The sequence below is a fragment of the Xiphophorus couchianus genome, chromosome 23, assembly GCF_001444195.1.
Source record: "Xiphophorus couchianus chromosome 23, X_couchianus-1.0, whole genome shotgun sequence".
Taxonomy (NCBI): Eukaryota; Metazoa; Chordata; class Actinopteri; order Cyprinodontiformes; family Poeciliidae; genus Xiphophorus; species Xiphophorus couchianus.
In genome coordinates this window covers 19,169,386-19,183,518 of record NC_040250.1, presented here as the reverse complement: position 1 = coordinate 19,183,518, position 14,133 = coordinate 19,169,386, and the positions used below count along the sequence as shown (strand labels likewise).

Below are 14,133 nucleotides of genomic sequence, written 5' to 3'. Positions count from 1 at the left end.
ATGTTTGGTGTGTACTTTTACCACCAATATGTAAAAGTATCCATAGTAAAATTAGGAAATGTTTACAACAATGCAGATTTTCAAAGATTTTTCATGCTACAACTTGGGAAAGTGCGTTAGTTGACTCAATTCTTGGTCAATTTGACCATTTGCTTTGAATAGCTGTTGTTGTTGAGTCTCAAGTCTTTTTTTGTTTGGTTGGGGTTTTTTTTGAGAAGGGCTTATTTTGGGCGTGATGTTTTCCAGATTCATCCTTTATTTTATGACTGTCCCACCCATATAGACGTCATCTAATTGTTTTTTGGAAACCTGATGAATCTAAAAGAGCACTCTACAACTTGTTACTTTCTGTGATGTTCACATTGTGCTCTGTGGTTTTTTTTTGTTTGAGCCAATCCACGTCACGTTTCTCATTTCTGTTATTCCCCACACCTGTGTCGCTCCCTGATTGTTTTCTTCTTAAGCCCCTCTCAGTCACAACCATGCTGCCAGATTATCCAAAGCTTTCAGCTAGTAGTTTTCCAGCACTCCCATCACGCCCTCGTTGTTTCAACCACGCTCTTGTTCCTCGGATTTGCCTTTGTCGGACTTTTTGTTGTTTGCCCATCTGGATCTCGACCCACGCCTGTCTCGGTTACACAGCTCACCCCCACTCCCATGGACTCTGCTCTCTGCCCCTTCGTGCATGACCTCGGCCCGTCTGACTAAGAATTTGGATCTGGATCGGTTACTTCTGCTGCTCCACGGAGTTGGTGCGCTGCCCTGCATCAGCGCTTACCCTCCTCAGGCTCTTCCTCCTGAGCCCTGCATCTGTGCAGCATCTGCTCTCCTCCTCATCCCTCAGCTGTTCACTCCAGTACCTTTCCGCCAAGTCAGGTTAGTGTTCCTTTCCTACACACTCACAAATCCCTTCGTTACTATTTCTATAGTCACCGATCTCTCCTCTCCTCTCCCCCCTCGCAGAGCTGCAGCTGACTGTCCTGTGTGCCCAGTTTGAGCTGCCTTTTAATAAAAATCTGAGTTTCTGCTCACTGCTGTGTCGTGGCTGAATTTCTGGGTCCCTCTAGTGAATCATTACAACTTTCCTCACGTTGCATGTGATAGCAACCATCAATGTCTCCAATCTTGTGTCATATTTTCAGCTTTTTTTTAAGTTTTCATTTGGTGCTAATCCAATGACTGCAAGTCTAGGTGGAAGATATCTACCTGACTAGAACAGGACGTCATGAATTACCATTTAAAGATCCGCAATGTAAAGAAACGTTTCCAGAACTATTCATTTATAGGGGTCTCAACAGGTCTAGCACCAATGAGCTTGCAAAAAAAAATTTAAAAACATTAACTTCATCTTCTTTAAACACAAGTCATTAAGTTTAAGAAACATTTGTGGAGGATTTAACAAACCTCTAAGCTTTGCAGTGACACTCAAACATCTATTAACAAAGCCATCTAACTAAGCTTGAAAAAAACTAAATTGATCATAAAAAGCTAAATTATCTGAATAATCACTCACTTCACACATTGTAGAGCAATGAGAGGTTGGTGTCTCATACAAAATGTGTTGTCATTGTATGTATGTAGGAAGAAAAATATGCCCAAAACTGTAAGTTTCAGAAAACGCTTTATTTAGAATTCACTCTATTTGTTTACTCAGAGTTTCTGATTAAATGTTGCAGTATCTCTCATGATTTGCTGGTGAAATAAATAGAACTGATTACATATAACAATCTTCTCAGGCAAGTTTCAGTGTTTCTTGAACCATGACGCCGATTCCATCAAACACTTTGTGAACGGGAGCGTTGCACATAAAGGCAGAGGTGGTGACCAGCTTGTTCTTGACATCAACGTGAGCTTCATCCACGTCTTTGTTCACATGTTTGCAGCCCATGTCCTTCAGAGCTCCAGCCGTCTGAGCAAACGGCCACCTGAAGATAAAAACCAAGTGAATGATCACACAAAATCCACTAAACTAACATTTTCACCTAATGTGGACAGAGATTTACACACTTTTCACACTCTTTGTCCTGCCCCACGGTCAGCTCACAGCCAGGCAGCAGCTTTGCAGCCAGGACAGGGGAAATGCAGCACATGCCCAGAGGCTTTCCTGCTTTGTGGAAATCCTTGATGATCTTCTCCAGATGTGGCTGGACGGTGCAGCTCTTGTTTTTTAAAGCCCAGTCGCTCAGGTTCTTAGCCACACCAAACCCTCCTGATAGAGAACGTAGGGGTTTGTTCAGAAACCTACATTAAAACATTAAACAGAGGAGCTTCACACAGTTTCATCTGAGTTTATAGAAGATTATCTCACCTGGAATGATGGCAGCATCAAACGCTGAGACATCCAGCTTGGCCAGATCAGTCACGTCGCCCCTAGCGATACGAGCGCTTTCCTGCAGGATGTTCCTCTTCTCCTCAGTAGGTTTCCCCTCGCAGTGATTTACAACGTGCATCTGATCTCCGTCGGGGGCAAACATCTTCACCTGAGATCAAACAACCAATATGGTAAATGAAAAAACATGAACCCCTGCTAGTTTTATATCAACACAATGTTTCTGACAGACACTTTTTTGTCCTTACTTTTGCTCCAGCACGACTCAGATGGACCAGGACGGCCGAGGCCTCGTGGATCTCTGTGCCGTCATAGACTCCGCAGCCAGAAAGAATAACTGCAACATGCTTCACCATGATTGCTAAGAAATGCACAAACACATGTTCATCTAGTCAAAAGGAGACTCTTAAAGGTGCCAAGTTGGTTCTTAATCATTCATGGTGAGGTTTGAATTTCTGTTTCCCAATTGGAAGTATATTCAGACTGGTGATAGACACTTAGCACCTGTTGCATGTTCACATAAAACATTTACAAAGGCAGGTGAGAAACAAGTCTCAGTAGTGCAGCAAAACCTGGCAGCAATAAATGTGGTTTTTGTCCAAATTAATATTTCTTAGCTATATTGATTCAACACTTTTTTCACTGTTGCAGTTTACACCAAAGATGCTCTGAGGAGAACAAAAATATGATATATTTTCTCTAATGTTACTGTATATACTGAGAAGACATTTTCCTGTCTTTATTCGGGGATGAGGACTTCAAAAATCAAAAATTTTTAACTTGGCTTAGAGTCTGGCTCTAAAGGTACAAGGCATGATTCAGATTCACCGACTAGAAGTCACATTCTATGTGGCGAATGGAAGAGAGGACGAATCTGATGAGTCTACTTTGTGAGATGGTATGAGGAGGGTCATCTGGGAATCTCTGGTGATAGATTTCAGAAGGAACAACTACCCACCCTCTGCAATGTTCATCAATCTTATAAATATTTAGGAGTATAATTGAAGAATCAGCTATACTGGTCAACCAAGGTGGAGGCCATGTACAAGAAGGATCTGAGTGGGCCGACTCAGGTTATTTGATGTATATTACAATCTGCCTGTGAGATGCACCATATTTTTTTTGCTGTAGCATTGTGGTGTGCAGGTATCGAGGAAAAAAAAAACATACAACAGATCATCTTAGGAGCAGGTTTAGTAACAGACTTGCTTCATCCAAAATGCAGAGGAGAACCATACAGGATGCCCTTCCTGCTTTTAGGTTTTGTAATCCATTCACCATCTAATGGGGAAGTTACTTTTAATTACTGTACTCTTATGCAATTCTTCCAGCCACTCCGTCACACCGTCAGCTTCACAGTGCCTAGATAACCCAGTCACATCAAAGGAACACATAACTCTGTCTCTTTATAAGTGCATCTAAGATAAACTCCAACAGATCATGAAAGAGCGACCAATAAAATACAAGCAGGGCATAGGTGAAGGAGGTTGAATTTAAATATATTTCTACTGTTCCTTTATAGTACATATCAGTAGAGGGCGTTAACAGAATTAGGTTGCATTTTCAAATGCTAACCTGAACAAGCAGTCACAGGTAGGCAGGCAGTATTCAGTCAATAGAAACGGGACTTATTGGACTTAGAAAAACAATATTCCTGTAATCGGGTTGTTGATAAATGTATAGAAACACTAATGTATTTTTTTTATCTGATCACTGATTAAACTAAATAAGTAGTTTTAGCACAAATATTAATTCTCTGACAGTTTATGGGATATTTTTAAGCTACTATTATTAAGCCACATAGTTAGACATTAATCGTTTTTAATTCAGTTTGCTGTTTAAAAAAACAAACTAATTGGCTTAAACCTGTAATGTGTTGCGCTTACTTTTTAACATACATTGAAGGCAAAGGGATCAAGAGAATGTATTACTCACCTTATTTAGTTTTTATAGTATTTCTCCTGTTGAACACGGAGTGCAGCGCAGCTCCTCGGTGTTGATTTGAAGGTTGGGCTCCGAGCGAGCGCTTTTATAATCCGCTGCTGCTCGCTGGATTTTCCCGACCAATCAATACGCTGCTCAAGACGCTGACGTCACTGGCATCAAGTTACCAAAATCTGTTTAATAGTTAATCCTCTACCTTAAAATGCCGAATCATTGACTACTATGAGCTCCCAGTTGTGGTGATGCTATTAAAAGACATTAATCTCATCCATCTGGACGCACGGGGTTAGTAATGTGTAAAGGGTTTAGTAAAGAGGAAATGAATCAAGAGTCACAAAATTACAAAACATTCTAATTTTAGGAGCGTGTGTTCTGCCATTCAAGAGGAAATCAACAAAAGATTTCATAATATTATTATTATTAGTAGTAGTAGTAGTAGTAGTAGTAGTATAGTTTTACATTCTTCAGTCGGCTTATTTGACGGGAGAACGGGCTACCTGACACCGGAGAACAGCCTCTTGTCCTCTCGTCCTCCCACAGCTTTCAGTGCGGCTGTGGTTTTTCCCAGGTAGGCGCAGCTCCACTATTTCCCGTCCCCGGGAGTCTTACCTGACTCACCAGTATAAAAGTCCTCCTCACATCGTCAGAGCAGCACTACTGCTGCTATGGCTCAGTTCAACTCAACTTATGTGTCCGTCGGCATCCTGGGTATTTTAGGAGGTAAGCCTTCAAGTTTATTTCACGTCCGTTCTCCAAGTTAGCACTGTGCGTATTTTTTCTCTCTACTTTTTTGTATTTATTTATTTTTTAGATATTTTAGGTATTTTATATTTACGCCCAGCAAACCCTCCATTCGGAAGTTGATATCTCGTTGCTCTCCATGCAAAATGAATTTTCAGTTTCTCCCGTTTCAGTTATTTTAATTTTACACTCCTTGGGGATCAAATTCATTTTCAACTCGATGACGAGAGCTTTTGATGAAAATAAGACGATCGGAATGAATGTCTGCCATATAGGTATATACATATTAATTGGTTTTCCGAGAAAAAAGAAATTTCAAAAGCTGAAACTGGTGTTTTAACGGTACAAAAGTTTATATTCATTATGTAAAAACTTATAATACTGATGATATTATTTATATAAAAATTTTTATATTTCTATATTTTTGGTTGTTTTCAATAGAACTTCTTTTTAGTATTTTCAGGACCCAGGAGGAGGGAAAAAAGAAAACGCTTTGACTGGGTGATTGCGGGGATGTTGTTTCTTTCTTTATATTTTGGCGTGAGATGTCTCACTTCTCAAATCATCTTTGAAGATCTGATTCTTCAAAGTTACTTATTAAATAATTACACAAATAATTATATAATTTAAATGCAAAAGTGACATTGCATTGCGATTAAAAATAGATTTTTAATATCTCAATAACTCTACGGAGTTGTTTTAAAATTTTGTATGACAAGAAAGCATATCTCATAAATCCATCCATACATCGTCTACCTGCTTATTGCAGGTTTGCGGGCGGGGGGTTGGTGCACAGCAGTCGTTGGGCGACAGGAAAGGTTCCCAGTCCGTCGCAGCATTGTCAATCCACCAGAAATAAACGAATTAAATCATAAAAGTGACTTTATTACTTTACTTATTGTAAAAGTGTGTTCAAATGTGATCTGGAAAATCAAAAATATTCTTGCTTTTAGTATTTTTATCACCACAAATGCTGAAAATTCAAAACACTTAGACAAATGTGTCACTTCAACTTTATGATAAAATGTTGTTCTGTTGGTGCTTGGTTTGTGGACATCAATACTTTTGCTGTTATGGTGGCCACGCCTCTGTCTTCTTTCTTCCAGGAAAGAACAACGTTTTTTAATTAGGAGCATTGCTTTGATTGAATTAGTTCCAAATAATAGCTGTGGGTCTCATTTTCAGGCTCTCTCCTGCTGCTGGTGAACAGCTATGCCAGCACTCCTGAGAAAGACTTCATCCCCCACACTGCGCTGGGGATTTTACTCCTCATCATTGCTGCCCTGATAGCTTACACAGGTTTGCTTTCAGCATATTTCACCGCACAGAGTTGAATTTTCTGCCTTTTCCAGCCTCCTGACCCTGTCCTGTACCTTTCTAGGTGTCCGTCACAGTCTGTCCCACTCCCGACTGTTTTCCACTCTGTGTCTGACCATCTCTGCGCTGTGGTGTGGGTCGGGTCTGGTCTACATCCTGATAGGACAGAGAGTGTTGCCACTCACAGAGCTAAAATCCTCTCTGATTCCTGGCCTGGCAGCATTTACCTTAGCCCTGTTCATCATTGGCATCGCAGCCCTCTTTGTGAAGAAACCAGTTCTCCTGGTCATAGCTATCAGCATTTCCTTAGCCTGTGCCCATCAAATCGCTGGTCTGTCAGATTCAGACTTCGGTCAGTCTGCCACAGCTGCAAACTACCTCCTTGTTTGTCTTGTGTGTGCCTATTTTGGCTTTGGGCGTTTGCTGTACACCATCACACAGGGCAAAGTGAAACCTCCAGGAACAATCATGAAACAGAAAAATGAACTGAAAACAGAGCAGAACCAGAGCTGCAGTGCTGTAATTAGTGTAGGTTTGGTGATGAACTTGTTATCTGCCTCTGTATTAGCCTGTCCCCTGGTAGGCGTGGTCCCCCAACTCTCTGTTGGCCATGTCCCCTGGCTCTGGACAGCTGGAGTCTTCCAGCTTGGCATGTGTGTCCTCTTTTACCGAGCAATGGACACATTAGCTGCGACTTTCTATGGTTTTACATCTTTGCTCAAATTTGCTGAGGGTTACAGCGCTCTGTTATCTTTGTACTCCATTCAGCCATTCTCCCCGGTTCCCTTCCCTGTTGTCTTTGCCGTTCTTTTCTTTGTCCTCGCGCTGTTCAGCTGTCAGAAGAGCTTGTTGGATGGCCTCTACCAGTTATTCTTTGTAGCCTACTGTATTTCCATCGCAGCCCAACCTCAAGGCTTCTTCCAAGGTGGCACTCAGGGTGTACAAGGAGCTATCTTTGTAGCTTCTGCTGGAGTGCTTTTTGTTACAACAGTCAACATGGTCTCCAGCACCAAAATTCCTACTGGGCAGGGACACTTCAAAGCTTTAGTAACCAGAATCCGCAGTCTCACTCTCAGGGCTCTGGATAAAGACCTGCATACACCTCACCTTGGATACTCCAAATATGCAGATGCAGAAGTGCTGGGCCACGCCTGCAATGTTCTGGCAGCTTTTGCCATCACAGCCACCATTGGGGACAGGAATCCTCTGACTGTACTGGTTTTGCCCTGGGCAGTGATGGCTGGTGGAGTGTTGCAGCTCCTGTGTGGTTCAGTGGCGTTTGCTCGGGGTAAAACTCTGGAGAGCACTGCTTTTATTCTCTACGGGTTGATGTGGACGGTGTGGGGGTTGACACGATTTGGTGGTCTTTACAGTGAGACCAGAGGCTTCAGTGTCGCTGTTGGGATTATTGGTTTCATGATGTTTAACCTCCTGTTGACAATTGCAGCAATATTTCTTAATGTTGCCTGGTTTGTCTATGCATTCACCTTCCAGCTCATCCTTATCAGCTTCCTGCTGGATGCAATTGGTGCACTGCCCTATGGTTATGATATTGGCGTCACAATCATCTTTGGTCTTGTCAGTTTTTACTGTTTCTTGGCGCACATTTTCAACAGCACCTTCCAGTCTCCTCAAATCCCCTTAGGAAGACCTTTAGTCAATCTGGGTGGGGTCGGAGGAGGGGAAGGGGTCTGTCCGCATGTACCAGCTCGCAAAGCAGCATCAGTTCAGCAGATTGCAGGTGAGAAGATCATGTCGATAGTTTTTAGTGTACTCTGTTTACATGTATGACCTGATATCCATATTTTTCTTCTGCTCTGTATTTATATGATGTAGAAATCATGAAAAATGGAGGCATATGTGGAATGCCAACTGACACTGTCTATGTGCTGGTGGCTGCCTGCAACAGACCAGATGCAGTTATCAAAGCTTACAAGTAGGCTTCATAGTTGTAAAACTTTCTCTTAGCAACTTTTTTATTTGTTTTTCTGTCACTGATGATCATTTTTGTTTGGCTTCAGAGTTAAGAAGCAGGCTGAGGACCGACCCATGTCCATGTGGATCTCTTCTGTCAAGCAGCTGGAGCCTGTTAGACACCTGCTGAGTCCCCTGCTCCTGGACTTCATGGAGTCTGCATGGCCTTCCTCTATCAGCATGGTCATCCCCAGAGGTGAGTGATTTCTTATTTTCAGGGACAACTGTGTGAAAACTGAGTTCATGATGTGCTCATGGGAATACCTAATGGGTTTTGTTGGCTAACTTTGATAGGACCATGGTTGGACATATTTGGTTTGGGAGATGCTGCCAAACACATCGGGACTCCACAAAGCATTGCCATCAGGAGCCCAGACTGTGCAGTAGCTACACATCTGATTAATTTGGTAATTTCCATTTTACTGTGATTAAAAATAATGTTGCATACTGTTTCTCTGGCTGATTCTTTGCAGGTTATGACAAAATAAACCTATCACATACTCCTTATTGATTGACCATCTTCTATTTCTAAAAGGTGGGCCCAATTGCAGTAACCTCAGCCAATCCAACAGGCGAGGCAGATACAACTCACCATAACCAAGTTTATGCCAAACTGGGAAAAAAGGTAATAGCTATAATTTAGTTTTAAGAAGAACTTTAGTTTAAAAAAAAAAAACATTGTTTGTGTTTATCTAATAAATATTGGATTTTTTTGTTAAGGTTGAAGGAGTGTTGTGTGATGGCCCCTCCCCAGAGAACATTGCATCTACTGTGGTTGACTGCACCAAGATTGAAACTGGACAAATTGGTTTCTTCAGAGTGGGCCTCATTCCAAAATCAAAGGTAATAAATATACCATTGCTCCTGTCCTCTTTATGTAGATGAAACTGTTTTATTTTAGTATGTTTACTAATGCTGATGTCTTTCATTTTCCTCTAACCCTAAGGTTCTCCAAATATTTGAAGAGGTTCGAAATCGGCACAGACAAGGGCATACCAATCCAGGATTTGAATATGATGTACCCCTTTAAGACATGCAAAGAGATCAAAGTCTAACCTACACAACAGTGTCAAAAAGAGGACCAGGAAACTTAAAAGCATAGTTATACAACCACAGAGTCAAGAAGTCAGGAAATGCCTCATAATAGCCCCTATTAGTGCTGCTTATAATGGTGGCTAGTGATCAAGAGTCTGATAAATAGAAATAGCTGCTAAATTACCTAAAGAAATGTTGTACAGTGTCTAATGATGTATAATATTAACAGGCAACATAAGCAATTTTTTTTTGTACTGAATGTAAGTTTTTATGCTTTTTATGACTTTTTTATCTCTGTTTGTGTGTTGTGATGTATAGATAAAATGTCTGTGTTATATTATATATATATACATATATTTATATAATTCAGGTTTTATAGCTTCAAAGTATACATATCATGTGCTTTATTTAGTTGTTGTCCATTGTTCATTGTCCAAACATTTTTGTATGCTATGAAATATGCCTCATTGAATTCATAGCTGCTAAAATAACTGCAAAGAAATTAAGCAAAAAAAGAAAAAACACTGGTGCTCCCCAATAAGCACAGTAGTAACACTGTAAATGCATGTAATAACACTTTTTATGTTTGAGGGAGTGATCATTTAATGTTTCAGTAAATGATCATGTAATGTTTGAGTGATCATTTACTGTAACTCATTTTTAAGAATTCATTTTGTACCATATTTCCATTTAAAACATTTAAAAGCCAATAGTTAGCAGTTGGTATATCTAAACTAGATATACCAACTACATTGTCTACATTTGCATAAATGTAGACAAAATATCACATTCTTCATGATTATAGCTTTGAGCCACAATATATCAGATTATTACAGAAAACCTTCACCCAGCTTCAGATTATCAGGTGCTTGAGGACATAACCAGGACCGTAAATTAAATCTGTTGTCTAATTTCCATCACCATACAATATTACATGAGAAAAGACAGAAAGAGATAAAATTTTTGGGATAAGCAAAAAAGTTTTATTCCTGTAAAAATAGCATTTAGTTCAAACCCTTAGACAAAAAAACAGCTGCAATGTCATGTAATATGAGAAGGTTGTATTATATATCAGGGGCAGACTGGGTAGTCGGTCTGTGTGTGTGTATCATGTGGCCAGTATAATTTAAGTATCTAACTGTAAAACTAATATCTGAGCTTTTGGCCCTCTGGCTGTCTATTGTCTGGCCTGGGTCATTGTTTCCCATATTCTATGCAAGAATTCCCAATTGTCCTTGAATAGAATATGGAAGAATAATTCAGTATTCTATGGAATTATTGTTCTTCCATAAAACATGGAAGAACAATAATTCTTTTTTATTCTAAGCAGGGTTCACGTCAGCATTCTCACCTCCTCACAGCATATTATTGCGGTGTAAATAATATGCAAGACCCATAACAACAGAAACATTTTGAAGTTAGAAGAATAAAACAATGCTAACCTCGCCAAAGCTGCAATGAGCAATATCATCCATGTTTGGTGGAGAGAGCAGGCCTAGGACCAATAAACAGAAATTTTTACAGTTGTTGCTACATTTTTCTGGAGGGCTTTCATTTTTATCTCTCAATATTTTAGCAGCAACTTTTGGTTTTGTAGTTTACTTTTGCAAATAGTAATGTTTACTATTATTTGCAAATAAGCAAGTAATAATGTTGCTTATAATGTCAGTGATTGACAGGTAATGTTCCAAGAAGGAATGAGATGACAACAAAGCTGGCCCAAATCAAAGCTAAACTTATTAGCTGCTTAAGGCCCCCAGAACTATAAATGCTTGAGTTTTAGCCCATGCTAGAATCTAGAATTTTAACATTAATTAATTGATAATGACAATGCACACAACAGCTCCTACCGATAGTGCCAGCCCATTAACTCACCGACCCACCAGGGAATTCCCTGGTAGAAGTCCAATCTGGTGATATACAGACAAAGATGGGATAAAGACAATCTGAGCAGTTTTCAAATGATAATCTCATTCAAACCTTTGAGCAATAACTGATAATGGGACTTTAACATCACAATTGGTGAGTTCAGGTCACTTCGTCTTATTGTTAAATCTTAAACTCTGACCAAAACTGTGCCAATGAGGTCTCTGTTCTTGGATGTTTCCTGGTTGAATTGTCATTGTGCTTTAGGAATAAATTTGGTTGACCCCTCTGGAAGGCTCATCACTGCAGCACATTTTGTAAAACTGAGCTCAGCTTTCCAAAAACAAAATTTTTAATCACAGTTAATTTATGATTTAACAAGGAGGGGAATTATTTTATTTTCAGGGCCAGGTCAGTTTGGATACCTTACAGAATAAAGTTTTCATTTAAAAACTGCTTTTGTGTTTAGTTGGGTCATTTTTATCTAAAGTCAAATTTGTTTAATAATCTGAAACATATGAATGCTACAAAAACAAAAGAAATCTGAAAGATGGGAAACAGTTTTTCACAACCCTGTATTTACATCTTACATTCAATTCAACTCAGTTTTATGTTTATATTGCCAATTCACAACAAATGACATTTCAAGGCACTCTTCAAGAAATTAATTTCAATCCTCATACATAGATTCCAATTCATTCTAGTTATGAATTAGTGCATCAAGTTCAGTTGATTTTTCAAATTAGTTTAACAAACTTTTTCTGTCCAAGGAATCCCAGCAGATTGCATTGAGTCAGTAACTTCACAGTAATCCCTCATACTGAGTACTTGTTAATGAAAACTAAAAAGTTAATAGCAAAACAAAGAGAACATTGACTTGTTGGCAGCATTACATCAACTGAAGCCACCTACCAGAAAGGTAACACAGCGAAGCAGAATGGAAGAGCTGATTTGGCTTCAATAGAAAAATACATAAATACTTATGATTAAAACTTTGTAACAGAACAATCACTTTGACACATTATTCTTTTCTGACTGATAACCCAACAAGCGTAATGTTTTCTTAGAATGAAAGAATGCTCCACAAAAACAAACTCACTTAATTGACAGCCCACATGTTAGAGGTTCAGGTCAATTTGGCTCATGGCGAGATGGCTCTGAGGTTTTACTACACGACACACAATTAAGTGAAACTCAGCCAGATCCAATCTTTTTTTTTTTTTGCTTTATTAATCATTATTATTCTTAATGTGCACAATCATTCACCAGCATGTCTGTACTAACTAAATGATTCGATAAACAACTCAGTTTCAATGTGGGTGGCAGAGGTTTTTGTTGGCTTACGTGTGATATGAAATAGATAAAATACAATAAAATATTATAAATTTATGGTACTGTCTGGCCAGGTTGTTTTAGGATTGTTGAACCCATCCAATCAGTTTCGGCTGAAATGTTTCTTTTTGAATTACTTCACATTGCTGGAATGCTTCATCACTTGAGAAACCTGCGGATTATTCTTAATAGATGAGTGATCTTACACAGGGTGGAGGAGGCACCTTTTGAACTTTAAAGAATCAATTGGAAACACAGTGTTTTTTCAGCTGCAGTAAAATTTCACAGAGTTCGAGCTTTAGGTGGCATTAATCAAACCGAAACCTAAACTTTTACTCAGGCAACACCTTAAAAACATGTTTCAGGATTATGTAAATATCAGTCTGAAAAACACTCCCTGAGTGTTAAAGTTTCATTTTTAGTGGAGCGGTCCCACTTAACATATAAGTGACTAATTACGAGGAAGGACACTGAAAAATCAGGCACCTTTACGGTCAGCTTTGCTGTTTACTTTCAGAAAATGTTCCTCTTCCTCCCAGGGCTGTGAAAAAACTGTCGGTGTCTGTTAGACTGAAAGGTGTGCTTTGTAAACTGACCCAAGTGGTTCCTTATTACTTATGGGAAAGAAGGATGAAGAGATCCACACCCAATGAAATAAGTTCTGGAAAATCTGAGGACAATGGGTTTATTTGTTCCTGTTCCACTTTTTACAGAATTTATTTTTCTTTCTTCTCCTAGCTTTAATTTCTTTCAGGAAGTCAGTCAAAAATATACTTGAGAAAAGTTTTCATTCAATCATTATTCGACTAAACAGATTGAACATAAAAAGCAAATAAATTAATGTGAAAAACGTGTTCACATGTGAAAATTTGACATTATAACATCACAGTCTTCCGTGAGGTATGTGTGAGACCATCTTTCATTAACCAATCAGACAATCACGTTTATTCTCTAACTCTACTATCTTTCTTTTATCTTCTGTTTAACTATTGATCTTTTGAACATACAAATCAAACGCTTAAGGAAACAAAGAATATTGATGTGGCGTCATCTAACCTCCTCAAATGAGAGACAACCCAGTACTTGTTAACAAAGCTAAAGATGGACGAGAAGGAACTAGTGTGTCTGATACTTGAGATCTTAATGCAATATTTAAAGAAAAAAAACTGCTGTGATTTAAAGGGACTTATTTGTCTATTTGGGAGTAGAAGGTGCCTTAGGAAAAAGATAGAAATGATACTATACTACAGTATAAAAAGAAGTCTTATTTCTTGTTTGGTAACAAGAAATGATAACTTTTGTATACAAAAACTGTTACCGAAAGCTAATACCATCATCTTTAAGCTCAGTCCATTTATTCTGGCATCAATAAGAACTATGTACTTTATTAATACATGTGCAATATATGAGGCCTAAATAGAAAAAGTGGATTTACACTGAGATGAAATCACACACAGGCGGACTTAATAAAGATGTACGTATGTAATTTACTTAGGGGTATCAGAGTGAAAAGGATTGATTACAAATACACTACAGACTTTTCAAATTGTAATGTGTTACAGAAAATATACCACCATGTATTCTTTTTCTTCCAC

General features: G+C 38.9%; 2 protein-coding genes across 2 annotated transcripts; one reads left to right on the top strand and one right to left on the bottom strand.

Annotated features, from left to right (window-relative positions):
• Positions 1-1,602: 1,602 nt before the first annotated feature.
• LOC114139418 (glutamine amidotransferase-like class 1 domain-containing protein 3A, mitochondrial) lies at positions 1,603-4,385 on the bottom strand. Its single transcript, XM_028009356.1, has 5 exons — positions 4,265-4,385; positions 2,578-2,690; positions 2,309-2,480; positions 2,008-2,209; positions 1,603-1,925 (listed from the first exon to the last, which is right to left on the bottom strand). Exons 2-5 carry the CDS (start codon positions 2,683-2,685, stop codon positions 1,733-1,735), a joined length of 675 nt encoding a protein of 224 aa, XP_027865157.1. The 5' UTR covers positions 2,686-2,690; positions 4,265-4,385; the 3' UTR covers positions 1,603-1,732.
• A 506-nt stretch (positions 4,386-4,891) lies between these two features.
• On the top strand, positions 4,892-11,603 carry LOC114139413 (uncharacterized). The gene is made up of 9 exons (XM_028009350.1): positions 4,892-4,993; positions 6,200-6,313; positions 6,396-8,072; positions 8,168-8,267; positions 8,353-8,501; positions 8,600-8,712; positions 8,841-8,930; positions 9,026-9,148; positions 9,252-11,603. The coding sequence occupies exons 1-9, from the start codon at positions 4,939-4,941 to the stop codon at positions 9,333-9,335; spliced, it is 2,505 nt and encodes an 834-aa protein (XP_027865151.1). The 5' UTR covers positions 4,892-4,938; the 3' UTR covers positions 9,336-11,603.
• The last annotated feature ends 2,530 nt before the right edge of the window (positions 11,604-14,133 follow it).

Excerpts from the sequence above, each read along its gene's own strand:
- LOC114139418 (XM_028009356.1), bottom strand. The coding sequence starts at position 2,685 with ATGGTGAAGCATGTTGCAGTTATTCTTTCTGGCTGCGGAGTCTATGAC. Across the intron at positions 2,210-2,308 it reads TGATGCTGCCATCATTCCAG|GAGGGTTTGGTGTGGCTAAG; the intron begins GTGAGATAATCT and ends GTTCTCTATCAG. Across the intron at positions 1,926-2,007 it reads CAGGACAAAGAGTGTGAAAA|GTGGCCGTTTGCTCAGACGG; the intron begins GTGTGTAAATCT and ends TTTTATCTTCAG.
- LOC114139413 (XM_028009350.1), top strand. The coding sequence starts at position 4,939 with ATGGCTCAGTTCAACTCAACTTATGTGTCCGTCGGCATCCTGGGTATT. Across the intron at positions 8,502-8,599 it reads CAGCATGGTCATCCCCAGAG|GACCATGGTTGGACATATTT; the intron begins GTGAGTGATTTC and ends TAACTTTGATAG. Across the intron at positions 8,713-8,840 it reads CTACACATCTGATTAATTTG|GTGGGCCCAATTGCAGTAAC; the intron begins GTAATTTCCATT and ends TATTTCTAAAAG.